Below are 22,374 nucleotides of genomic sequence, written 5' to 3'. Positions count from 1 at the left end.
GCTCGCTGAAATCGGAAGGTGCCGCGGAATGGGAGGGTGTGCATTTCCGTGCTGAGCGCCAATTCCGAATGTCAGAATGCGTCGGGTTTGCTCATTTCAAGCTGTCAATTTCTCACTCGGTCTCTCATTCTTGAAATGCTCTGCCCTCCCGTAATTCGGCGGCACCTCTCCTGCTCTCGAGCAGCATGACCCCATCCACTCGCGGATCCGCATTATTTTCCCTAGCAGCGGCGTATCCATCATCATCGAAAACGTACTTCATAGTGTTGGATTATTCGAAGAGTCGACTTTTTGAAGAGAAAGGTCCCGTCTGGCTATGCAGCTATTTCGTGCAAGTATGCGCCTGGTGTCAGCAGCCAAACTGCTGCCTGTTCGCTGTGTCTTTGCGAAATTGCGTGTGCTAGATCAAGATCAGCTGATTGCATGATACTGATTTTGGGTGTTGCGCGGCTGGACTGCATTACCGATTTGTGCAGCAGGCGGGTGCATGACGATGGCAGAACTGGCTGCGCTACCACGCGGGTCTTGAATGCATCTGCACGTGTGAATTTTTTGGTGCCTCCGAGATAAGCACTGGATAGCGAATTCCGTGGGAATGGCCAGTGCGGGACAAGGGGAATATGCCTGACAAGCATCACTGAACGCATTCCTTCTTCGCCTCTGCATCGCCTTTGCTCCTTTGGTATACCTCTTTTATTCTCAAACTCTTGCAACCATCGCTTTAACTCTCAATCGATTGCCATGTTCCGCTCTATCGTCTCGTCCCCGCTCACCCGGAAGGCCGCTGTGGCGTCGACTGCCATGCGTGCTGCTCGCACCATGCGTTTTGGTAAGGACCAAAGGGGGCTCTATCCGTTAAGCAATAGCTGATATTAGGGTTTACTGCACACCCATCTCTCTCTTTTGACGTCAGTTCTACACGCCTCGGACGGTACTTGTGCTAATTAACATGACAATGCTTGCTGAACCCACACGCACATCTCCTGTAGTGTCGACCGAGGCTCCAGCCTACAACATGATCAAGACTGAGACGCAAGGTCGTGTCGCGATCATCACGCTGAACCGGCCAAAGGCCCTGAACGCCCTGTGCAGCGAGCTGTTTCACGAGATCAACGACGCGCTGGCCCGCTTCGATAACGACTCCGGCATCGGCGCCATTGTCCTGACGGGCAGCGAGCGTGCATTTGCTGCGGGCGCCGACATCAAGGAAATGAAGGATACCGAGTTCATTGACAACTACAAGTCCAACTTCCTCGGCCACTGGGTCGAGCAGATCAACAAGCTGCGCAAGCCCCTGCTGGCCGCAGTCAACGGATATGCGCTTGGTGGCGGCTGCGAGCTAGCCATGATGTGCGACATCATTTACGCCGGCGAGAAGGCTGTGTTTGGCCAGCCCGAGATTAACCTTGGCACCATTCCGGGTGCTGGCGGCACCCAGCGCCTGACTCGCGCTGTGGGCAAGTCAAAGGCCATGGAGATGATCCTGGCGGGCTCAGTCAACTTGGATGCCCAGGAGGCAAAGACTCTGGGACTGGTTAGCGCCGTGTTCCCGCCTGAGACCCTGCTGCAGGAGACTATTAAGACTGCAACCAAGATTGCGTCCAAGGGCGCTGTCTCGGTGCAGATGGCCAAGGAGGCTGTCAACCAGGCGTACGAGCTTAACCTTTCGTCGGGTCTGCACTTTGAGCGTCGTCTGTTCCAGGCCACATTCGCCACTAAGGACCAGAAGGAGGGCATGGGTGCGTTTGCCGAGAAGCGCAAGCCTAACTTCACCCACGAGTAAGCATGTAATCAAAGGGGGCCATGTCTGTCTTGGATAATAAATCAAGTATTGGATAGCGTGTGCCCATTTCACAAACTGGCGCCGGCTTATCCGATGCTGTGTATGGAAACAAGAGACTGGGCGCACTTATCCACATACGTGCCACGATCCAGGGATTGCTTACTTTGGACCACCACACAGCACAGCGCAGAGTCGGCTACACAAATGAAGTCTCTCAGCTCTATCTGGAACGCAAGATCCAGTACAAGGTTTATGAAACCAAGGAAGTAGAGAACGATTCTTGAGCAGTGAGCATTGGCAAGAGTATAATGAAGCTTAGCATGAGTGTAGCTCTCCTCAGTAACAACAAAATATATGCAGGGCAGGTACAAGCACAACTAAATCGATTAACGTTTTATCGGACTACATAGCTAAGCGCATGGAATGTCGGTGCCGAGCCAAAGAATGCAAATACATGTGGAGTGTGTATTACTAATTACAGGCGGATACTCGGCCATTCCGAACACCGCATTTTTGCACCCCCTTATCTTTAACGATTTGTCATCAGCAGAACATCTTGCCTGTTATTCGCTTCAAGTGTTGTTGAACTGTCTCGTTTTATGACAACATCAGTCGCTCCAGGCATATATCTAAATACATTCATTTGTAATAAATATTTAAACCACCATCACATCATCTAAAGACCAGACACCTCACATAACCAAGATTATAATTCGAAGCTGAGCACCCAATATGACATCTGAAAACTCTATCACTCGCGTCCTAGCCAACAAGTACTCACCTAGCGGCGCCCCGAGCCTCGACAACTTCAAGGTCGTGTCCGCCCCGGCCCCCACTAAGGACTCACTTAAGGAGAACCAGGTTTTGGTCCGCAACCTCTATCTTTCTGTTGATCCGTACCAGCGTGGTCGTCTGACCGGCGCTACAAACAGCTATGTCCCCCGCTATGAGCTTAATGAGCCGATTTCCAACTTTGGTGTCGCTGTTGTGGAGGCATCAACCAGCACTGACATTGTTGAAGGTGATATCGTCTATATTAAAGTAGCACCCTGGGAGACCAAGTCAGTTGCGGATGCTGCTGCTGTGCGCAGGCTTCCACACAGTACTATTGACAATGCCCGCGACTTTATTACAGTCTTCGGTATGGCATCATTCACTGCCTTTGTCGGTCTGACCACGATTGGTAAGCCAAAGGCTGGTGAGACCATCCTCGTTTCTTCGGCGTCGGGTGCTGTTGGCCAGATTGTCGTTCAGCTTGCCAAAGCTCGTGGTCTGCGGGTTGTTGGTGTTGCTGGCTCAGACGACAAGGTTGAACTTGTCAAGAGCATTGGTGCCGACGCTGCCTTCAACTACAAGACATGCGGAACCTTCACCGAGGCAATCAAGCAGGCTGCTCCTGAGGGCATTGACATCTACTTTGACAACGTCGGTGGCAAGTTCCTCGATGCTGCTCTGGCCAACATCAACTTTGGTGCTCGCATTGTTTCCTGTGGTATGATTTCCCAGTACAACGTCAAGTCGGCTGACGAGGCATATGGTCTCAAAAATACCTTTAATATCCTGATCAAGGCTGCTATATTCCAAGGGCTGTTTCTTCCCAAGTACGCTGGAACACAAGTTGAGAGCGATTTTGTCACTGAAGTTGGCAAACTGTACAAGGAAGGCAAGCTTCGGTACCGCATCGATGAGACCACTGGTCTGGAGAACGCTCCTCAGGCAGTTCTGAACCTGTTTGACGGTAAGAGCTTTGGCAAGAGCGTTGTCAAGGTGTAGAACAGTGTTTCGTGATTCCTGAATAATAAACACTAATATTAACATACCACTTCAGCGATGGCACAAAAGTGCGACACTGATATTGAGGCATTCACATTCCAGGCATTGGATATATAAACTGCGTTATTATCCTCCAGGCTTTAATGGCATTGTAAAGTAAACTGAGGCGTTATACGCAAAGTTTTATAAATAAGAAATGAGAAAATACTAAGCGGCTAAACCGATAAAAGAGTCAGAAAAAGAAATAGTTCTTTCTGAGAGAAACTCAACATCACGTAGTTGGTGGGTTGTCTAGTCAGGATTTTCCTCACAGTGACTTGCCGATTTAGGACTAACTGTAGTCCATCGACTAGTGTCCAACACATTGCTACTGTATCCGAATTGCCACACCCATTTCTGCTGTTTTGACTCATCGTTATACGGAACACCTTGAATGTGTTGGTTTGTTGGTGTGCGTAGAGATTTCCTCAGGGGGCTTACGCTGTAAACGACGTCTATCATGTAACCTTCCTCACTTTCTTAGAGTTCAGCTGAGTAGAAGATACGTTTTATTTATACCTTGATGAGCTGAAGTCGCACTGCACCATAAAGGCGCTGTTCATACCAATTACCATGGAGTGCAATGCATCCTACCGATGCCTTAACCCATTCATAGATAGCAAAATCTGATGTGTCCCACCTGGTCAGGAGGATGTCCGCGCCATCATAATTAATTTGAAGACGGTCGGACCGTTCGGGCAGCTCTGGGGAGACAACTATGCTACCATCTTTATCATCAGGGCAGTGTAGATACTGCCCATTGTAATTCAGGTACATAATGCCTTCGATTGTCTCGCAAGTGAATAGAGTGTCAAGGATTGGCCTAGCCATGAGTTCGCCTTCGTATATCTCGAGAGCATATGTATCAAACTCGCGTTCGTCATCGTCATCGAATTTGACAACCAATGAAAACTCCTCGCCATCATGAACCTCGGCGCCATTAATGTCCCTTAGCTTGAATCCTCCGTCTGGCAGGCGCTTGAATATCTGGCGTTCCTCAAACAGCCTGTCCTCATCCTTGAACCTTTCAATCGCGTCAACGCCCTTCCTCACTGCCGGTAAGAACGCGAATTTGAGGGTGCGTGGGAAAGTGTAGCTGCTCTGTGGATTATTGGCATCGAAGCACTGCTCGACTCCATCCTCATATACAACAAAGAAATGGTTGCAGCAGCCATCTGCAGCCCTTGTTGTCGCTGCAAACCTCGCAATGTCCTTCTCGTTGTAATATATCAAGACCGTGTTGCATTCTGATGGGTCCTCGATCAAAATATTGCTGGACTTTTCGTGAATAAAGTAGATAGCTGGTGGCTCGGGATTGAAAGTCAGACCATTACGCACCTGAAAACAACACCACATACCAGGGCGCTCAGGGTAGTACCGCATCATCATTGTGATATAGTTCCGGGAGATATAGTCACACTTTAATGGGCCACCATTTACATTGTAGACTGTGAAGTAGTCTTTCTCTAGCACGATGAACGGTGATTTGTGCGCTCGCTGCTGTTGGACGGCCTGTTTCTCGCTGTTAATATCGATGAATGGCACCCTCATGTCAACAATGCAAGGGCGGATGGCACTGCGATCAACGTGGGCCGGGAGGTAAGTTGAAACCATGGCAAGGCAATAGGAAAACGAAGTTGTAACAAAAATAATGAACAAATCTGTGAGAGTAAGCGGCAGCCCCCGGTCTTTTATAATCGACGCGAGCGGTGGAATGGCTGCGGAGGATGTCCCTGCCGAGTGGTGTTTCACTTTGGGATTTACAGATTATTTTGGTTCCAAGAAGATTTCCAGACCCGGTTGCTGTGTTGAGCGCAGATTTTCTAGGTGTCGCAGTACAGAGACGGGCCATTTTGACATTGACTCCATTTGTAGTAGTTCTATACTCTGCAATACCACACACAGGTGGTGCCGTGGTGGTATGTGTCTATAGACAGAGTACAGTCGGTACCTGAAAGCCGATGGCCACATAGCTCAGACATGAATTTTGGAGTGACGTACGATCGTTACAAGTAGATGCAGCCAGCGGAGCCCGTGTTGACTGCAAGAGCACCAGTGCACTACTTAGCTCTGCCGATTTTCACATAAAAATGGCACGCATCTATGGCTGTCCAGGTGGTAGAGACAGGATACCTTAAGCCTTTCCTTCACCAAAAAGCCAAATAGGGATAATTGGATCAAATCTGATTCCCATTCTATCGCCCAGCCATGAACACAGCAGGTACTGCAGCACGTTCACAATCCTTTCTAGCCTACAAAGACCCACATGGCTCGACTCGGTGCTGCACACGTGCATGGCGGGATAAAAGCTGGCTCCCACGGCACTGCTTCCTCGATGGCCATAGGGTTAGACGTTACGTCTCCAGGACCTTCTGTGCATTTTTGTTTTATCCAGATACGTGTCTCAGTAAGGAAGACGTGTGTCGCTGCAATACCCAGGGGACAGCACAGCCCTCATCCAGCGCTACAGAACAAGTATAAAAACCCAAGTGGTCGCCATGGCGTACACTGGAATCATCCAATCCTCCTCCGCTCCAATCCCTCCCAAAGATGCCTACTCACACCCTTAACGAGCTGCCTGCCAACATTCTTACCAGAATAATAGCTTTCTTGTGCCAGGACATAACCCACGAGCATGCTGTCCTCGCTGATTACTGGGAGGCAATGCGCATCGCCACCGTCTGCCGCCACTGGAAGTCTTGTATGCCACCACATGCCTATCGGTTTGTTTTTGTCCAGCGAACGATTATACGCACCCATCCTGAGCAGCGCAGCAAGGATGTCAGGCAGGTAGTGTGGGTTTCCAACATCACATCGCTCCTCTGTCAGCAAAACCCACACTTGCCAACCATTCTGCGTGTCATCATGAGCGACGACTACACTGGACCCCTCCGACTCACAACCGCACTTGGTGCCCTTGGTCTCACATCACCACCCTGGGATAGGCTGAGCACGATCCAATTCTATGGCAAAGGCATTTTAAGGTCAGGAACCGACAGTCGCACTTTGGACATGCAGAAAGATGCCAATGCCTTTTTCGATTTCATTCGGCACAGCTACCAAACCCTGAAAGCAATTGGGCTACATGCAGCTATTCCCCCACACACCGATGATACTCTGGAAGCCCCTCCCTCTCCTACTACACCCGAACCATTCAACTATACCATATCACCACACTACCAGACGCTACTCTCGAGATTTGCTCGCCGCCTTTCCTCTCTCCAGTGCTTCCAGCCAACGACTTTGACATTCCACGCGCCAGCAACTCTTATTCTGGCTTCACTTGAGCTTGACGAGAGCTGCTTCCGGGTTCTTGCACCTGAGGTATACTTTGAGTGTTTGAACCTTCGGAAGTTGAGACTGCTTAATATAGAGAACGAGGTGCCGGTGGGAATCTTTAAACATGGCTTCACTTGGACGGGTCCTCTCAGCCGACTCACTGAACTCCAGCTCCACTTTAAGAGCGGGTCTGATTCTCAGCAGCAAACCCTGGCCCTTCCTGCCCATCTCTTGCGCACATTTCCAAAACTCTCAAAGCTGCTGGTTAGCCAATCCACCGGTGTGTATCGGGATGCATACTCCTCATTCCAAAACGCGCCGCTGAGGCTGCTGCAGATCAACGAGAACTACCGTAAACTCGCCCAAATCGACACTGGCATTATTCGCAACATTAGCTGCCTTCACCTAAAGACTATTTTACCTGGTGGAGATAGCAAGGTGAATGATCCTGCACACTTTGTCACCCGGTTCTATCTAGCTGACTCCTCGGTTCGGAGAGCTCTACTTCAGACCATGGTGCCCTTTCCAACACGCCTTTGCTGGCAGAGCCTCGTATGTCTTTCGTTGGACACAGACATCGCGCCAATGACACTCATCAAACAGCTGCTGGGACAGTTGGTCCTACTGAAATACCTCCGAATTTCATGCACAACAATGGACCCAGGTGATAGGGATTCCTACTACTGGAGAGAGAGCTACATGTCGGAGGATACTTGCGACGCTATTCCACCAACTGGTCATGACGCTATCCGGCTGGACGATCTACAGACTTCGAGCGACATCCGGACAACGAGCAAGAGCTTGCAGGTTTTCGGCATGCGTGCCACAGGCTATTTCGATGAAGCAGCCATATCTAGATTGCTTCTCTCTCTTCCGGCACTCCAGCAACTTGCCGTGGATACTGAGCATGCCGATGAAATCCGAAGCAATATAGAACGGATACAGTCGGATGCTGTTGTATGCGAGTACTCAGAGATCAGCCGCTACTTTAGACTCTACTAGTGGCCTTAAACATGTGTGCTGTGCTCTCTTGCCCATTTCTGAAGGCGAGCACTACGAACAAAGGTTGAGCAAAGAGCTACCGGTGCGTAAGAGGACGCAATTAATTCTGTGAAGGGGAAAGCAAAAGCGACTACTGCGCTGGTCCACTGGGATCAGCTGCCATTCAAGGCATTGCAGTAAAAAAGCAATCCACATACAAAAGAGACCAAGAATTCTGCTCTAGGGGTGGATTCAGCATAGCGATGTTGGGTTGGGCGATCCTGCTGGTCACAGGTTGCCAAAAAGGGAGTGCAAAAAGCTGAGAAGAGTGGGATTCGAACCCACCGCCAGTGATACTGACTGCGACCTGAACGCAGCGCCTTAGACCGCTCGGCCATCTTCCCAATCGGCTTGCTGAGTCCTCAGAAAATGGAGCACTGATAAAATGAAAGGCAAGATGTTGAAATTGATTGCCGATAGTCTCTCTCAGTACACATGCTGTCTTCTAGATGACTGTTGATGCACAACAGGTAGCATGGGGCATTATTAGAAGCAAGGGTGTGTGGTGGTGCAGCCAAGCGAGTCGACGTGTTTGTCATGTTCGCCAGCTGGCTTATCTTTCCAAAGCCTCTGCGGAATCGACGGCAGACAATGGGCTGATGCTTATCACGACGCGTTGCATCCCCACTATGCTTGATATAGGCTCCTTATCTCGTGCTGCACAAAGCCTCTATTCACGTGGAGGATGCTGGGCGGCTTGCTCAGAAGAAAACCGCCAGTGAGCCACAGCTACCTGGTGTCGTCGGTGCTACACTGCTGTCTCTCCAGCAGAAATGACCCAGGTGCCACATGCACATGTGCGTATACTCGTGCCAACTCCACCTAAATGTCAGCAGACCAGGTCGTGGTGAAAATAGCCATAAAAGCCCTGGACCACGCACCTGTTCTGAGCTGGTCCGACGCAGAAAGAGCTTGTTCTTGCAAAGCGACCCCGGCCACCGAGCCAAATAGCAATAATGCACTTTTTGGTAACGCCTAATGCGCATCAGGCGAGCAGCGAGGAGTGCTGGTCAGCGGCAAATTGGCACTCCGAACAGTGATGCATGGCTTGCATGCAGCTCCATCACCCATCACCGCAGCTACACATTGTCTGGCAGCAACGGCGTCCCAAGGAAAAGCCAAATTTGGCATGCGCAGCACCCCGGCCAGCCAATGACCGCCGCTGCAGGTGCAGCAGTGTGGGAGCCCGGCGAAGCGCTGAAAAGGGGGCAACGTGTTTCATGATTTTCGCGTTCTATTCGGCCTGCTGGGCAGCCCACCAAGAGAAAGCCTGCCCAGACGATATAAAAGGGTCGGTGTCTGGCGCTATTTTCGCCCTCCATCTCATCCCTCAAGACACAAAGCACATTCTTGTTCAAACCATCTCCTTCCTTGCATCTACCAACAACTGCCCAGCAATCTTTGTCGGTGTCCATATCGCTACTGCCTGACAGGATGGTGTCTGACATGTCGAATGTGCGATTGTGTGCTCGAGTGCAGACGCTGCCAAGGTGTCCAGTCACACGCTCTACACTATATCGCCAAAGTAGCATTTGGCAAACATGCACAGCGCCTGCCTGGTGAGTAGCATCGCGGACCTGCAATACCAGTACATATCTTCATTAACACTCATGTAAATACAACAAATACACCTATTAATGATTGCCACACAGCCTGAATAACGGCATAGACATTTTTTTTACTTGTTCATGGTACTTTTGAATTTAATATTTAAAATTGCATGATTGAGGTTATATATCACGTATCAACTTGTTCAAGCACTAGCCTTGCAGCGGGTCCCCACTACTGATCCAGAATCTGGCTGCTAAGGGGTTTGTACTAATCTACAGCTCTCTTTTTGCATAATGCACTCACAAAATAGCCATGCGCGCTGACCCCAAGTAAAAACATGTGCAAGCATTTTGTACTTTGTTTTCTTGTTGCAGTTTAAAATATATCCATACCTAGACTTAGTATATCTAGTACCAATTCTGTTTACAGTGTCACATGTAAATGATTGTTTCTTATCTGACTGAGCGTTGGGGTTGCTAGTAGACCCATCTACTATATAGTTGGTGATCTACATGTTAGACAAAATGTTCTGTAATTGCTTGAATTAGCTCATGTGTAGTAAATAACTGTCCAATGCTGTTTGTCGTGGAGGAATAAGGGTATATTAAGAAATGAAATGTAAGAGAATAGGCTGGCTAGAAAATACCACCCCACTTGCGGAACTTGCGCTTGGGGGGCGCTTGGGTAGCTGCAGCAGACACAGGCTTCTTGAGAGGGCGCGAGCCATTATCCATAGAGAAGGACCTTATGTTCTCAAACTTGGTGACCTGGTTATTGACTTTCGAGTCCTTGTCAGCAGCTCGTGGCCTTCTACTCAAGAAACGCCTTGGCTGATATAAATCAGCGGCAGCGGCAGCACTGTTGTGGTTGTCCGAGTCATAGGTGCGAGATTGTTCATCACCATTTGCATTCAGACGAGCAAGATGCGCATCAACAGAGTGCCGGGCAGGGTAGACAGATGGCTCGGACTTGGATCTGATGATAGAAGCCAGAGGTATATCATCACCGTCGCTTTCGTTACCTTGGCCAGTCCCGGTTATGTTGTTGGTGCTGCTGTTTCTGTCAGAGTAGTGGATATACATGCCGCCTTGCTTACCAGTCGTGATCTCGAAGCTTGTCAGCGAAAAGTTCTGGATGACGTTTCCAAAGCTGAACTCTTGGCTGCTGTCTAACTCTTGGGCAAAGCCATCCAAGTCGCGGCGAACTCTCAGACTGTGGATCCTTATTCCCGCCTTCCATCCTTGACTTAGTCGCTTGCTGGGTGGGCTCCTTTGCCTGGTCTCCAGTACTCGCGCACTGTTGGGTACCTGACTTGGGCTCTTTTGGTCTCAGTCCGCGGCTCTGGTCTGCGGAGCTTTTGCAGGCACATTTGCGGGGATGGACTTGGGGCGAGCGAACGACTGAGGCTTGATTACCTTGACGCCTTGCGATGCATGCGGGCGAGATGTGGGGAGATTGTTGCTACGCGGGATGTTGTTACCGAGAGGCATGTGCTGATTTGGCGCCGTGTAGTGGCCAATCAGTGCACGCCGGGCCTCAAGCATGGTGTCAGCAGTAACGGCGGGGTAGGCTGCATCATTTGCAGTCTGTCTATGCTGCATGCTCTGCTGACTAGGGCCAGGACCGGAGGGAATCGGCAGAGGGCGGGCCTGGCTGTGTGGGGGCAATGGTGTGAAGAGTTACAGACCTGCTTTCCTTTTTCAGCTCCTCCTCGCGCTCTGCCTCACGATCACGCAGAGGCTGCATCTCGATGCGGTGCTTCTTCTTGTGGCGGGGTTTTGGCGGTGTAGGAGAGATGTCACGGCTCGAAGCTGCACTGGACTTCTGGCTGGATCGGATTGCTATTCAAAGCAGTGGCTGTATCTCCCAAGTCCCAGTACGCAGCGGCATGAGGAGAGATGTCGATTGGCATTTGGTATCGCAGGCTACTATAAGCGTTGCCAGCATCAAAGGCGTCGTCGTTGGCAAACTTGGCCACATCAAGAGCCGGCTTCTTCAGGCTCGACTTGGTCGCCATTCCATGGCCAGTAGCTGGTCTACTAGCTGCCGACATGGCAAACTCGACGGAGGCATTGCTGCTGTTATCTGACTCGTAGCCAATTATCTGTGCGCTCTTGGAGTCCAAGTCATCCTCAGTTATCGAGTTGCGTGTGTTGAAGACGACAGACACAGTCTCGTTGAACCTCACTTGGCGCTTTGAAGAGGACTGGCTGTTGTTTGACAAGTCGCTCGAAGCATCGCTGGTGCCACTATCACGCACAACTGTGCGATCATCATCTGCTAGCATGGGTTGCGAGCCTGTCCTGGAGACAGTAATAACGCCCGAGTCGGACGACGATGAGCCGCTCTCGCTCTTGTTGGTGACCAGGGGAGCAGGATGAGTCGGCTGGGAACTGGCTTTATCGAAGCCAACCGGAGACGCAGCATACTCATAGTCAAGATTGCCAGTGACGGAGCTATCATTGGACTCAGAGTCGTTGAGCGATGACGCATCGTTATCATCATCATCAGAAGAGTCGCTCAGGTAGGGATTACTCTGCTTCTTGGTCTTCATTGCAAGCTTCACTGGGTATGAAGGTGCTTCTGGGTGCGTCGGAATGGTGGAAAGCGGTGCTGCAGCCTGCGGCGGAAGCATCGGTCCAGGAACAGATCCTGGCTGTCCAGGCATCATATAGTAGATGCCGTTGACCTGCTGGATCTGCTGGCCGGTCATGCGAGCACAGGTAGCTGCAGCAAACGGATCCATTGCCGGCAGTCTCTGCGGTGACATTGGAGTACCATGTGCCGGTGTCTGGTTGGCAGCAAACTGCGTGTCGTGAAGGTTCGTACCGACATTCGGCATTGAGGCATTGGCTTGCGCATTTGAATACAGAGCGTTTGCAACCGGTCCTCCACCATGTGCAACGTATCCCTGGTTTGATACTGAGTGATGGATAGCACCAGCCACATAGCCGCGGTTGATTGTGCCGTATGAGGCATGGAGGGTGTCTTGGGCAAATGCTGATTGGGCAGCAGTAAATGTGTCGTTCCCCGATCCAAGCCCATTTCCGATCGTAGCGTTCATTGATGCATCCTGCTGCCAGCGGGCAATGCTTTTGGGACCTGACGTAGGACTGACAACCTGGCGGCGGTGGCGCTCCTTCATCCGCTCAAACGCGACCTGCTGCTTGAGCTGCTCGCGACGCCGATTGCGCTGCTCGACAGCCCTGCGCTCTTCATCCTCTCGGCGACGCTCCTCATCGCGTTGAGCCCCAGACGACATACTCTCCGAATCACCCTCCGACGAGTCCCTGTCGGATACGCTAGTACCGGTCTTTTCGTCAACCGATGATGCATAGTCGCTATCGCAGCGAGCATTTGCCTTGCCAGCGCCACGCTGAGTATGATTTGTGTTGCTCTTCCCGGATTTGTCGCTGACAGGGCTCAGGAGACCACTAAGGGCTGGCGCTGTGGAGCCAGAGTGGTACTTCGTCTGGCAAGATAGCGCAGTGGGCCCAGAATTGGTGGCCGTGCTGAACTGACCATCGGCTAGAGCACTGACGTTGTGCGGAGTCGCAACAGTATCGGGGGGCAGGGTACCAAACAGGTAATTATAAGTGGCATTAAACTCGCTCAAGAGATCCATACCCCCAGATGCGGTGTTGCCGGTCGGCGACAGGGCTGGCTTACTAGACCCAAAGCTGCCGCCGTATGACGCACTTGCAGTAGCACGGACGGCAGTAGCCGGCTGGGTAGCCGGCTGGCTGGGGGCAGTGTACTCGTAAGCTAGCGTCTCGGTCAAGGTCAGAGGCGGAATGTAGACTGGGTCCTCAAAGTTGGTCAGTGCAGGAGGCGGCGGGCTGTCAGCTACATGGGTAAAAAAACAGTACAGCAGCCATGCCTGGCGATCATTAGCGGGTGTGCTGGCAAAATACAGTGATGCGGAAATGGCACGATTCGATCATGCAGTACAGAGTCCTGCATGCATGCCCACACAATGGACCACGGTCTGTTTTCGAAACACAAACCGGCTGCGCCTCATGGAGAAGAGTGACGCGTGGCTGATATGCCTAGATAGGGGGAGGAGCAGTTTCAAACCGCCGATTGTTCGAGTGCGGCTGTTTACATTTTTGTGCTAAAAGGGCGGACAGTGGTGAACTTACCGAATGGATCAAGCTCCTTCATCTGATGCGCGAGCAGGTCAGGTGGCGGTGTCCTTATGCTGTAAAGGCTCAGTCCAAGGTTGTCCAGTGGCTGCTGATTCGGCTGCTGATTCGGCTGCGGTAGCGCCGAGTTCTGGGCACGGATGTTGTTGCTCTCGCTAACACTGTTGTCGGGCGTGGGCAGGTCCTCACAGTCATCGATGGGCTGGGCGGCGGTGCGGTGTCTCCTCTTGGCTGCTGAAGACGTACTCCTGGAGACACCCTTCTTTGACTCGGAGCGCTGCTTGATGTCGCCCGATGGTGCCGAGCTTCGCTTCGCCTGACGTCTCCGGTTGGCACTGACTTCGGAGTCGTTCAGCGTTCCGCTCGATGTCGTGGCCTTTGGGCGCTTGAAAATTGCTGCGATCCCCATGGCCACAGCACACAAACAGGCTAGAGCAATAAATAACTGCTGAGAAACGATAGAGGGTAGGGCGCGGGAAGTAGAAAGGGATGCCGCGTAATATAAGGAGAAAAGTAGCCGAAATAATCACCCACGGTTTATCTAGACCTTGAGGCGTGGAGTGGTAGCGAGGTGGGGGACTGAGTATGGCTAGGGCCGGATGGCAGGTGGTATTAATGCTTGACAGGCGTGCAAATGGCCTGTATGCAAGTGCGAATATGTGGGGCTGGTAATAAAAAGTGAGGGAAGGGCACACGTTTCGTTTGGTGCTACCTCCGCTGGCGCAGAAAGGAATCAGAATTCAAACAAGCCAAAAGTGGTAAAAGCAAAACGGCTTGTTTTGGTGCTGCTAGGAGCTAGAAGACGGCAATTGTGCTAGGCGGATGCCGCTTGACTTGTTCTGCAAAGTCAAAACAGACTGCTGAATTGCGATTCTCTGCTACACCAAGGGAAAAAGTCAGAGCATGTAGCAAAAGTGCTTGACACTAGCGCAGGCAGTATAGTCAATTGGAGCTGAATTGGTGGGCGCCAAAGAGTTCGATGTGTGGATGGCCGTGTGAGCTGAGACACGCTATTATTTGCCAACAATTTGCAGCTCCGACAAAAAGCGCTGACAAAATGGAAAATAAAGAAATGTTTTCGTGATATAGAAATTGCGACAATTAGGTGGTGAGCTAGGCCTGCTGCGAACGCACAACAAGCAGTAGGGAATATGGACGCAGCGGGGAGGGGAGGGAGGGGAGGGGAAGGGGAACTGAAATGCGCGAAATGGCGTGGAGTGATAGAAGGAAGGAATGGCTCGGAGTCTAGTAGTTCAGCAGCAGCAACAGGCCTTGTCGCCAGACACCGTCGCTTAAATAGGGCAAGGCTGTCAATCGAAATTGACTGTAACGAAGCGGTAACTGCTCAACAAGCAATTAATGGACACCAACTGGCTTCTCACCCCCGCTTTTTTCTGCTTCCTCTTCTAGTGTATGTCAGTGATCACAGTAGCGGCTGCTGGGCGAGCGAATACTGCTAGGCAGGCAGGAACGGTGGGTGCTTGGGCGTTTTGTTCACAGGGGCTTGGGATATGAAGACGGCTGCTTCACTGGGAAATAAAAACACATACACAAACATGCACCATGATCGTCTCCGGCAGACGCAGAAGCCGTTGCTGCTGCATGCGCGGAGCATTCTGCACGCTGGCAACCCATGTATGGAATATGGACCACATTGTCCATCCCTCTATTGTCCTGCGCGATATGAGGTTCCGCCTCTTTTCCTATTTACGTCAGCCAGCACGGCCCGGGTCCAGTGATGGGCTCGTTAAGCGAGACAAACAGGGGAAGGTATTCGCCGACACATCTTGTTTGCGACCGACCGACTAGTATAGTGCCAGCCCAGGACATAGTATCAAGGGATGGATGGCCAGGGCATTGTGCACGCTGCTTCCGTGCGTTATCGCCAGCACCCTTCAGCAGCCATCCGGCCTTTGTTCTTTGAAAGCGTACATTTCAACCGCAACGAGACCACTGGCAAGTGGCCGTGCTATAGAAATGTGGCCCTGTGATAATAGCGTATCCCAAGAATCTGTTTGCCTGAGGTGTGTAAAACATCCGAACGTGCTGTTCAGCTTCGCCACAGCGCCTGTGCTCGTGCCCTGGATCTAAGGCTTACAGCTGGTATGGCGCGAGACGTAAAGCTAAATTGCTACTCTTTTACTACATTATCGTGTTTTTATCCAAGAGAACTATTGGAAGAAATAAACATCTATATGGTACCAGAGGGACAACTAAGAACACAACAAAACAAACAAGTGGGAAGGGGGAAGTAACAATTTTTATTGTGAGCATCAGTGTGGGAGCTCGCAGAGCTGTGGCTGCTGTGTCTGCTGGGGTGGTTGCTGCTGCTTCAACTGAGAGTCAACACACAAACTAGCGCTGCCGTTGCTGCTGCTGTCGCCCAAGAAGGAGCCGTTTCCAGCAGCCCCATTGACATTGGCGTCGCTACCGACCATCAGGGGCCCAACTCCATTGACTGTCCCCACTGGCGATACGACCGAGCCGATACCAGGTACATGGCCAATTGTACCCAGACCACCAATACCTGTAGCAGCTGCAGCGACTGCGGCAGCCGCACTGATACTGCTTCGACTGCCATTGCTGGCCGCGTCTTGATTGACCAGATACCGGACAAATTCCTCCATCAATTGGTCCTGCGTCTGCATGTTTTTCTTGAGGCCGTTGAGCTCGTCAATCATAGCCTGCTGCTGCTTGCCCAGCTGGTGCATATACATGGTGACCTCGGCGTGCGCATGTGTGAGCAGGTGTATTTGACTCTGCAGATCCTCGGTGATAACGCGGAACTCGCCGTCAGCATGCCGTCCATTGACCAGTCCTCCGAGCGACTTTGTCTTGGGTGGGATCTTTCGCTTGATTTTCTCGAGCAGATCTGGACGGTTGTGCTGGAAATTCGGGTGCTTGAACTCCCAGGCCTACAAAACAAACGGCAAGTCACGGTACTACCAGTCATTTACTATACACTCCGAGATGTTTTGCTAATACCTGACAGGATATGGCCTCATATTTACCTCGTCGCCGTACCGCTTGTTTTCCTCTGTGACCTTGACCTTGTGAAAATCGTACTTGTTTAGTTGCCGGACAAAGCTCGCAAAGTTGTTGTGCTTAAAGTGCTGCGGGAGGACAAACTTTGAGAACTCGTTTGGATCTTTGACCACAAAGCTATCCCCCTCGTACCCCCAGCACACAATATCGCGGTGTGCTTCATCCTCGAGCATTCTAAAGGTGGCAGCCAAAAGCAATGGACAACAGCACAGAGCATGCTCCTAGGTATTAGCATTATTCACGAAATCGATCATTGTCTGGCGATATTCCATACTGCTACTTGCCTAAACAGCTTCTTGACAAAGTCAGGCACGCCCGTCGACATGGCGAACATATCAAACTTGTCATCGACGGCAGACTGCATATCGGCTTGGATAGACTGAGACAGATCGGTGCTCATTCGTTCTCTGCTTTCACAGGGTGCAACCCTCAGATATGGTCAAAATAGAGGCTCGCCGTTTGTAAGCGTCGGTAAGGAGTATCGGCGCAGATTCGGCAAATTGCTAAAGTGTTGGCCGGCGATGGTGAGGATGGTTAGTTAGCCCTATGCTGACTAATTTTGCAGTTTGCTACTGTTACAATTCCGGAAAACCCAAAGTGGAAAAGGGGGAAGAAATGGCTGGGGTGGGAGCAGCTAAGAAAATCTGGCAAGAGAGAGCCTATATCTACTGATCAAAAATGCGGGGGATGAAGAGCAGGAGAAAGAGGATAAGGGAGAATGGCAGACACTACGTATAAACACCCGACCTAATATGCAAGCACTGGTAGAGAGAAAAATATAGAGGTATGTGAGATAAATGCTCCCGTGTGCACTGGAGGAATAGCTGTACAGCAGGTCTGAAAATTGTATATAATCATGTTCTGGCTGGCTTGCCACACGCTGTAGTATAAATTGCAAAATTGGCACAGGGTGCTGCAGAGGCACAAAGAGAAGACTATGCTTGTAGGGCGGCATCAGTCAATCCGAATATTGCACATGGCTCCTATATTGCAAATTCCTCGTTTCGCAGCATATTTGCCCCTCCCCACCTCTTTTCTGCGGTACACAGGCGCAACAGAAAAAGCAATCCGCTATCCATATGTGCCCACTCCCCCCGTCCAAATAAATTACCCGCATATTAGGTCGATCAAGCAAATTCTGCGATCAGGATGGTCTAGGTTGATATGGGGGCAGCGTGGAGAGAAGCGAAATTGCACAGAAACTGCAAATCCACAGAAAAATGCAGGCGTACCTTCTTTTTGCTGCTGCTGTGCCAGAGATGGGAGTGCGAGTATAAGAATGGACCCTGACGTGTGTGTCTAGATTTCATTACTGGTATACAGAATCCCTTTTTATGCATATTGCAGCGCGGACTCCACCCTGGCAACAGCTACAACATCAGCAAAGTCTCCAAAAACGTGTCTAGACCAGCGTAATGAAGAGGAACGAAGCGCTGGTTTCGCATTTAGATGCCAGTTGGAAAGCAGATGATATTGCCAATAGTGAATATCACAAAAGGGTTTACTTGACACGCAGCACTGCGCGGGTATTAACCAGGAACTCAAACAGCGGCTGTCGAAGCAGGGTTCCGTCGATTGGGCTAGGGATCGGGGCGGTCGAGTTCTGGAAGTTGCTGATCGCCTCTGACGTTGAAAGATCGGCGTTGAACTTGGCGAACGTCGCCGACAGCCGCTCAGCAAACGTAGTCGAGTCGCTCTGTGTGAGGAGCTCACTGAAGCACTGCTGCAGGTGCGCAGGCTCAATCAGACTAAGCGTGACGAGGGCTGTGCCCGCCGACTCAACAAGGTCCGAGTCAAATGGGGAGAACAGCAGAGCCTTAAGCAGCTTGCCCAACATCCGCGCCACCCCCTCACGCAGCAGTAGCTGCAGATCCATAGGTATGCTGCTCAGATCGGCTAGCTTGATAAACGCACCCAGCTTGCTGATTGTCTCGTAGGTGCGGCTGCCGACATCATACACATCGTGGTCAATGCCCTCAATCAGCATGTTCAGCACTGCCTTCCAGCTCTCGACAGGCAGCCAGCGGATCAGTGACGGAGTCCGGTACTGGATCAGCTCGGACAGTAGCTGCATGTAAGAGCGCATCACGTTTGGTGCCAGCAGCTGCGATGGCGTTGTGGTTACATGCACGCAAAAGAGACCAAACATCTCGGTCTCGCCATAGTCATCAGATACCTCCTTGTCCATGTTGCGGCTCGCCTCGTCGGGAGCGAACCCAATCTCGTTGCGCACCAAGTTGGACACGACTGTCATCAGCGCAGATACCTCCAGCATCGCTTCGACATCGGCGCCAACCTCGTAGGTAGCAGACCCATCTTTAGCGCTCTGATACTTCAGCAATATAGTGCGGATATTGCGCGAGAACCGCAGCTTGTGCTCATTATCTGGCAGCGAAGCGATGTCCAGGTACTTTGCGGCCGACTCGACAACCTGGATCGACTTGAGCATGATGCTGTGCTCGTGGCTATATATCGTTAGCAGCCGCTCGATAACCTGTTCAACCTCAAAGAACAAGTCAAACTGCATATCCATGTTGCGCAAGCTGGCTGCCTGCAGAATGCCGTCCATCATCTCGAGCCCATCAAGGATCTTGCTGATAACACGCCCATCTTGGTACTCTGTGTGGAAGTTGGCGTCATTCATCACCTGGCTCAGGCTGAGCATAATCAGGGTCCTGAGCTCCAAAAAGCTCTTCTCGTGCTCCTCTGACAATGAATGACAGGAAAGCAATGCCAGCGCCTCGATAATCGAGCTGTGCGTGGACTCGGGGAACATGTTGAGGTTGCTGGTGAAGAAGAAGATCAGCGGCGTGAACTGTGGCGAACGAGTAATTTCTTGCGCAATAGTCTGCCGCTGGGCAAATGCCAGTAGCATGTCCACGCACGCATGAAGCACATCTTCCTCTGATGACCACAGGTTGAACGTGCGGCGCACAAGATCAAGCAGGCCATGAATGATGGCCATGCCACGGCCGCTGTCCCGCTCGGCTCCAAATGCCGATACAATATTTCCGCTGACATCACGATAGTCAGAGTGGTCGAGGAACAGGTACACTGGGGCAATTCGGCGCAGAGTCCAGAAAATCGTCTCAACCAGTAGCGGGCTGCAATACGCGACCAGCGCCGACGACGGGCTCATCAGCTCGAACTGCAGTGTCTCTAGAATCACCATGATGCACTGCACGACGCTGTCCTCTTCAGGAGAGCTGCAGCTGGATGAGTACTCTGTGATCTGTCTAGGAATCAGCACCCGCTCCGACGTTCCAGAGTCTGCAAGTGTATGCCCGATCATCAGGATAATCCAGTGGATCTGTTCATGTAGAAGGTCGATGACCTGCTGGTCGACATCGTTCTCGTTGGCCTCGATTTTGCTAAACTCCTCTTGCAGCGCCTGACACCGCCCACGCAGCCCCTGCAGCGCCCGATCTGTTGCTGTGTTCACATCGAGCCGTGCAAGCAGCGCGTAGAACTGCAGCTGGTCCTCATACACAACATAGTCCTTCTCCAGCAGCCCCTGGTCCATGATCGACCCCTGGCTGTCATTGTCGCCCGACTGTACACCGATCTCGCATACCAGCATGCGCAGGCGAACGTACTCGCTGCGAATCATGAACGCAGTCGAATGAAGCAGCTGCATGAATGTGCCTAGCGCACCTTTGTTGCTTGAAGCACTGTTCTGCCCAGGGTTGGCAGACTCGAGTTCCTCCCACTCGCGAACCTCGTTGATAACCGACGACCACGCGTTAGCCAGCTCATCGAATGCCTGCATGACAAAGTAGTTGTCAACGTCGCCAAAATCCTCATCTACTTGCCGCACCATGTCAGACTGCACCACATTGCACGCTGTCTGAAGCAGGATACATATTAACGCCGTGACCTGGCCAAAATACTCGATCGCCTCAGGCACGCCAATGATCAGGAACGCCAGTGAGTGCAGTCTCTGGTTGTCCACAACGGTTGACGGTTGTTCGCTCAGCTGCGTCTCAATCAGCCGCCGGACCATCTGCGTCGTGGCCATGACGTCGTCCTCGGCACCCTCGGATGTCAGATTCATCGAGCAGATATGGCGGATCATCTGCAGCTGACTGCGCATTATTGCCCGCGTGTATTCCGCGCGCAATCTGTCGCCTTCCTCACCCTTGCCAAAAAGATCGGTGCCGCGCAGACCAGAAAGCTGGATAATGCACTGTAGAGCCAAGTGTGTGCTGCCGGGCGAAAAATGCGCGTGCTGGCGATCCTTAAAGGCGACCTCGTACACAGAGAAGAACATGGTGATCACGTCGTTGTTGACTAGAATCTGGCGCCAAATTTCTGGGAACGCAGGTGACCGGTTCTGATCCTCGTTTTCAAGGAACGCACCCTCACCGCTGTCGTCATCGTCACCGCCAAACCCGCTCATGCCACTACGGTTGGCATGGCTGTCAGACCCTCTGCCACTTGACGTGGACTGCTTTCCTGCGTTTCTAGAATAACCAAATGACGCCGAAATGACCTTGTTTGCGTCGCTGGAGGTAAAATCCCAGTTGAGCACCTTCTCAGCAATATTCAAGGCCGATCTCCGCTCAAATGTGATGGCATATCCGCTTGACCGAGGCTCCCTTTCCGCCTTCACAGCCTGCTGCAGCTGATTGTGCAGGACATTCAGTGCTGCCTCAAACAGATGGCGCATGTGCGTGTTCTCGAACGACGCTTTGCACGAGTAGTGGAACTCCCATGGCAGATGGAACTCTGAGCACTTGCTACCACCGGCAAACTCGTCGATCAGGTATGTGGTGGTGATGATGCCGATGCTGGGTTTGTTGTGCCTCACGATATCATCGTACAGAGTCTGCGTAAATGCCGTCTTTTTCTCCTCAGGTGTCTCAACCCACGCACGCTTTGTTACGACCGCAATGACCCAGCACAGCGAATCAAGCACAAATGCCTCAAAGTTGCGGCTGTTAGATATGGCCATCTGCAGCAGCTCGTCCCGCAGAGAGAGCGCGTCTGCCAACCCAAGCATCGCGTAGCTGGTAACCACCGCATCCTTGATCCCACGCAGGGCGAAAAACTGTGCAGTGGGGACATTTGAATTTGCTAGTTGATAAGAGTAGTACACATCGACCCAAACAAACATGGGGCCAGGTCTTTAGTATGCATATTGTGTTCCCAACCGGCTGCCTACTGCTCAGCAGGGATAGCAGGTGGGGCGACAAGGCAAACAACGGGGGCTGAGAACACTTACCAAGGATGTGTTTGCCAGCAGGAATTGCATCTGGTCGCTTGCCAAACTCTTGCAGCCGCTGCTCGGCGGCAAAGCGGGTTGAGGGGACCTACAAAGCGCATTGTTTCGCCATTAGTTGCCGTAGATATCCAGGACAAAAAGAGGGTTGGCCTTGCAAGCAGCAAGCGAATCTCCGTCGCTGCAAGTCCAGGTTCTATGGCAATATAAGCTGCCGGCCAGCCAGCAAGCCAGCCAGTCCTCCAGACCCACTCGTACCTGGAAGTCGGCGCACGCTTCCTCCAAGTCGCTCTGCACTTGAATGTAATTCATGGTTCTATTTGCCAGCACGCCAAGATGTGCTGCTAGAAGGGTCCTAGAAAATAGAAATTAGAGAAAACGTATGCTGCTAAACAGAAAAGTGTAGGACGGTAGCAGACAAGAAAGCAGAAAGACCATGGCCAAAGCCAACCTGCGCACTGTAGATCCGGCTCACGAGCAATGCTGGCGACTCGTCC

At 51.6% G+C, this 22,374-nt stretch overlaps 8 protein-coding genes and 1 non-coding gene across 9 annotated transcripts; 3 read left to right on the top strand and 6 right to left on the bottom strand.

The window, feature by feature from the left end:
* Positions 1-1,015: 1,015 nt before the first annotated feature.
* DL89DRAFT_221945 (enoyl-CoA hydratase mitochondrial precursor) lies at positions 1,016-1,783 on the top strand (the record flags this gene model as incomplete). The annotated part of the gene is made up of 1 exon (XM_040884555.1): positions 1,016-1,783. The coding sequence occupies one exon, from the start codon at positions 1,016-1,018 to the stop codon at positions 1,781-1,783; it is 768 nt and encodes a 255-aa protein (XP_040744741.1).
* A 589-nt stretch (positions 1,784-2,372) lies between these two features.
* Positions 2,373-3,556, top strand: DL89DRAFT_244950 (YfmJ protein; the record flags this gene model as incomplete). Its single annotated transcript, XM_040885078.1, has 1 exon — positions 2,373-3,556. The coding sequence occupies exon 1, from the start codon at positions 2,516-2,518 to the stop codon at positions 3,554-3,556; it is 1,041 nt and encodes a 346-aa protein (XP_040744740.1). The 5' UTR covers positions 2,373-2,515.
* Positions 3,557-4,092: 536 nt separating this feature from the next.
* DL89DRAFT_266238 (uncharacterized protein) lies at positions 4,093-5,486 on the bottom strand. The gene has a single exon (XM_040887013.1). The coding sequence runs from the start codon at positions 5,207-5,209 to the stop codon at positions 4,109-4,111; it is 1,101 nt and encodes a 366-aa protein (XP_040744739.1). The 5' UTR covers positions 5,210-5,486; the 3' UTR covers positions 4,093-4,108.
* Positions 5,487-6,140: 654 nt separating this feature from the next.
* DL89DRAFT_266237 (uncharacterized protein) lies at positions 6,141-7,900 on the top strand. The gene has a single exon (XM_040887012.1). It carries the CDS (start codon positions 6,146-6,148, stop codon positions 7,874-7,876), a length of 1,731 nt encoding a protein of 576 aa, XP_040744738.1. The 5' UTR covers positions 6,141-6,145; the 3' UTR covers positions 7,877-7,900.
* A 275-nt stretch (positions 7,901-8,175) lies between these two features.
* On the bottom strand, positions 8,176-8,259 carry DL89DRAFT_t51. The gene has a single exon. It is a non-coding gene; the product is annotated as a tRNA-Leu (tRNA).
* A 1,784-nt stretch (positions 8,260-10,043) lies between these two features.
* Positions 10,044-10,671, bottom strand: DL89DRAFT_121746 (uncharacterized protein). The gene has a single exon (XM_040883218.1). It carries the CDS (start codon positions 10,546-10,548, stop codon positions 10,102-10,104), a length of 447 nt encoding a protein of 148 aa, XP_040744737.1. The 5' UTR covers positions 10,549-10,671; the 3' UTR covers positions 10,044-10,101.
* A 494-nt stretch (positions 10,672-11,165) lies between these two features.
* Positions 11,166-14,391, bottom strand: DL89DRAFT_121744 (uncharacterized protein). The gene is made up of 2 exons (XM_040883217.1): positions 13,609-14,391; positions 11,166-13,312 (listed from the first exon to the last, which is right to left on the bottom strand). Exons 1-2 carry the CDS (start codon positions 14,018-14,020, stop codon positions 11,265-11,267), a joined length of 2,460 nt encoding a protein of 819 aa, XP_040744736.1. The 5' UTR covers positions 14,021-14,391; the 3' UTR covers positions 11,166-11,264.
* A 1,454-nt stretch (positions 14,392-15,845) lies between these two features.
* Positions 15,846-17,242, bottom strand: DL89DRAFT_321613 (uncharacterized protein). The gene is made up of 3 exons (XM_040891292.1): positions 16,931-17,242; positions 16,623-16,820; positions 15,846-16,526 (listed from the first exon to the last, which is right to left on the bottom strand). Exons 1-3 carry the CDS (start codon positions 17,054-17,056, stop codon positions 15,885-15,887), a joined length of 966 nt encoding a protein of 321 aa, XP_040744735.1. The 5' UTR covers positions 17,057-17,242; the 3' UTR covers positions 15,846-15,884.
* A 731-nt stretch (positions 17,243-17,973) lies between these two features.
* On the bottom strand, positions 17,974-22,201 carry DL89DRAFT_282680 (uncharacterized protein). The gene is made up of 3 exons (XM_040889704.1): positions 22,136-22,201; positions 21,881-21,968; positions 17,974-21,732 (listed from the first exon to the last, which is right to left on the bottom strand). Exons 1-3 carry the CDS (start codon positions 22,187-22,189, stop codon positions 18,158-18,160), a joined length of 3,717 nt encoding a protein of 1,238 aa, XP_040744734.1. The 5' UTR covers positions 22,190-22,201; the 3' UTR covers positions 17,974-18,157.
* Between the last annotated feature and the right edge of the window lie 173 nt (positions 22,202-22,374).

Source organism: Linderina pennispora (assembly GCF_002104995.1).
Source record: "Linderina pennispora strain ATCC 12442 chromosome Unknown DL89scaffold_4, whole genome shotgun sequence".
Taxonomy (NCBI): domain Eukaryota; kingdom Fungi; phylum Kickxellomycota; class Kickxellomycetes; order Kickxellales; family Kickxellaceae; genus Linderina; species Linderina pennispora.
Note: the sequence above shows the minus strand (reverse complement) of the source record. Positions and strands in the feature narration are given on the sequence as shown.

Excerpts from the sequence above, each read along its gene's own strand:
- DL89DRAFT_266238 (XM_040887013.1), bottom strand. The coding sequence starts at position 5,209 with ATGGTTTCAACTTACCTCCCGGCCCACGTTGATCGCAGTGCCATCCGC.
- DL89DRAFT_266237 (XM_040887012.1), top strand. The coding sequence starts at position 6,146 with ATGCCTACTCACACCCTTAACGAGCTGCCTGCCAACATTCTTACCAGA.
- DL89DRAFT_282680 (XM_040889704.1), bottom strand. The coding sequence starts at position 22,189 with ATGAATTACATTCAAGTGCAGAGCGACTTGGAGGAAGCGTGCGCCGAC. Across the intron at positions 21,969-22,135 it reads AAGCGTGCGCCGACTTCCAG|GTCCCCTCAACCCGCTTTGC; the intron begins GTACGAGTGGGT and ends TGCGCTTTGTAG. Across the intron at positions 21,733-21,880 it reads TGCTGGCAAACACATCCTTG|CAAATTCAAATGTCCCCACT; the intron begins GTAAGTGTTCTC and ends CTTATCAACTAG.
- DL89DRAFT_121744 (XM_040883217.1), bottom strand. The coding sequence starts at position 14,020 with ATGGGGATCGCAGCAATTTTCAAGCGCCCAAAGGCCACGACATCGAGC. Across the intron at positions 13,313-13,608 it reads GAAGGAGCTTGATCCATTCG|CTGACAGCCCGCCGCCTCCT; the intron begins GTAAGTTCACCA and ends TTACCCATGTAG.
- DL89DRAFT_121746 (XM_040883218.1), bottom strand. The coding sequence starts at position 10,548 with ATGTATATCCACTACTCTGACAGAAACAGCAGCACCAACAACATAACC.
- DL89DRAFT_321613 (XM_040891292.1), bottom strand. The coding sequence starts at position 17,056 with ATGAGCACCGATCTGTCTCAGTCTATCCAAGCCGATATGCAGTCTGCC. Across the intron at positions 16,821-16,930 it reads AGCTGTTTAGGCAAGTAGCA|GATGAAGCACACCGCGATAT; the intron begins GTATGGAATATC and ends AGAATGCTCGAG. Across the intron at positions 16,527-16,622 it reads ACAAGCGGTACGGCGACGAG|GCCTGGGAGTTCAAGCACCC; the intron begins GTAAATATGAGG and ends TTTGTTTTGTAG.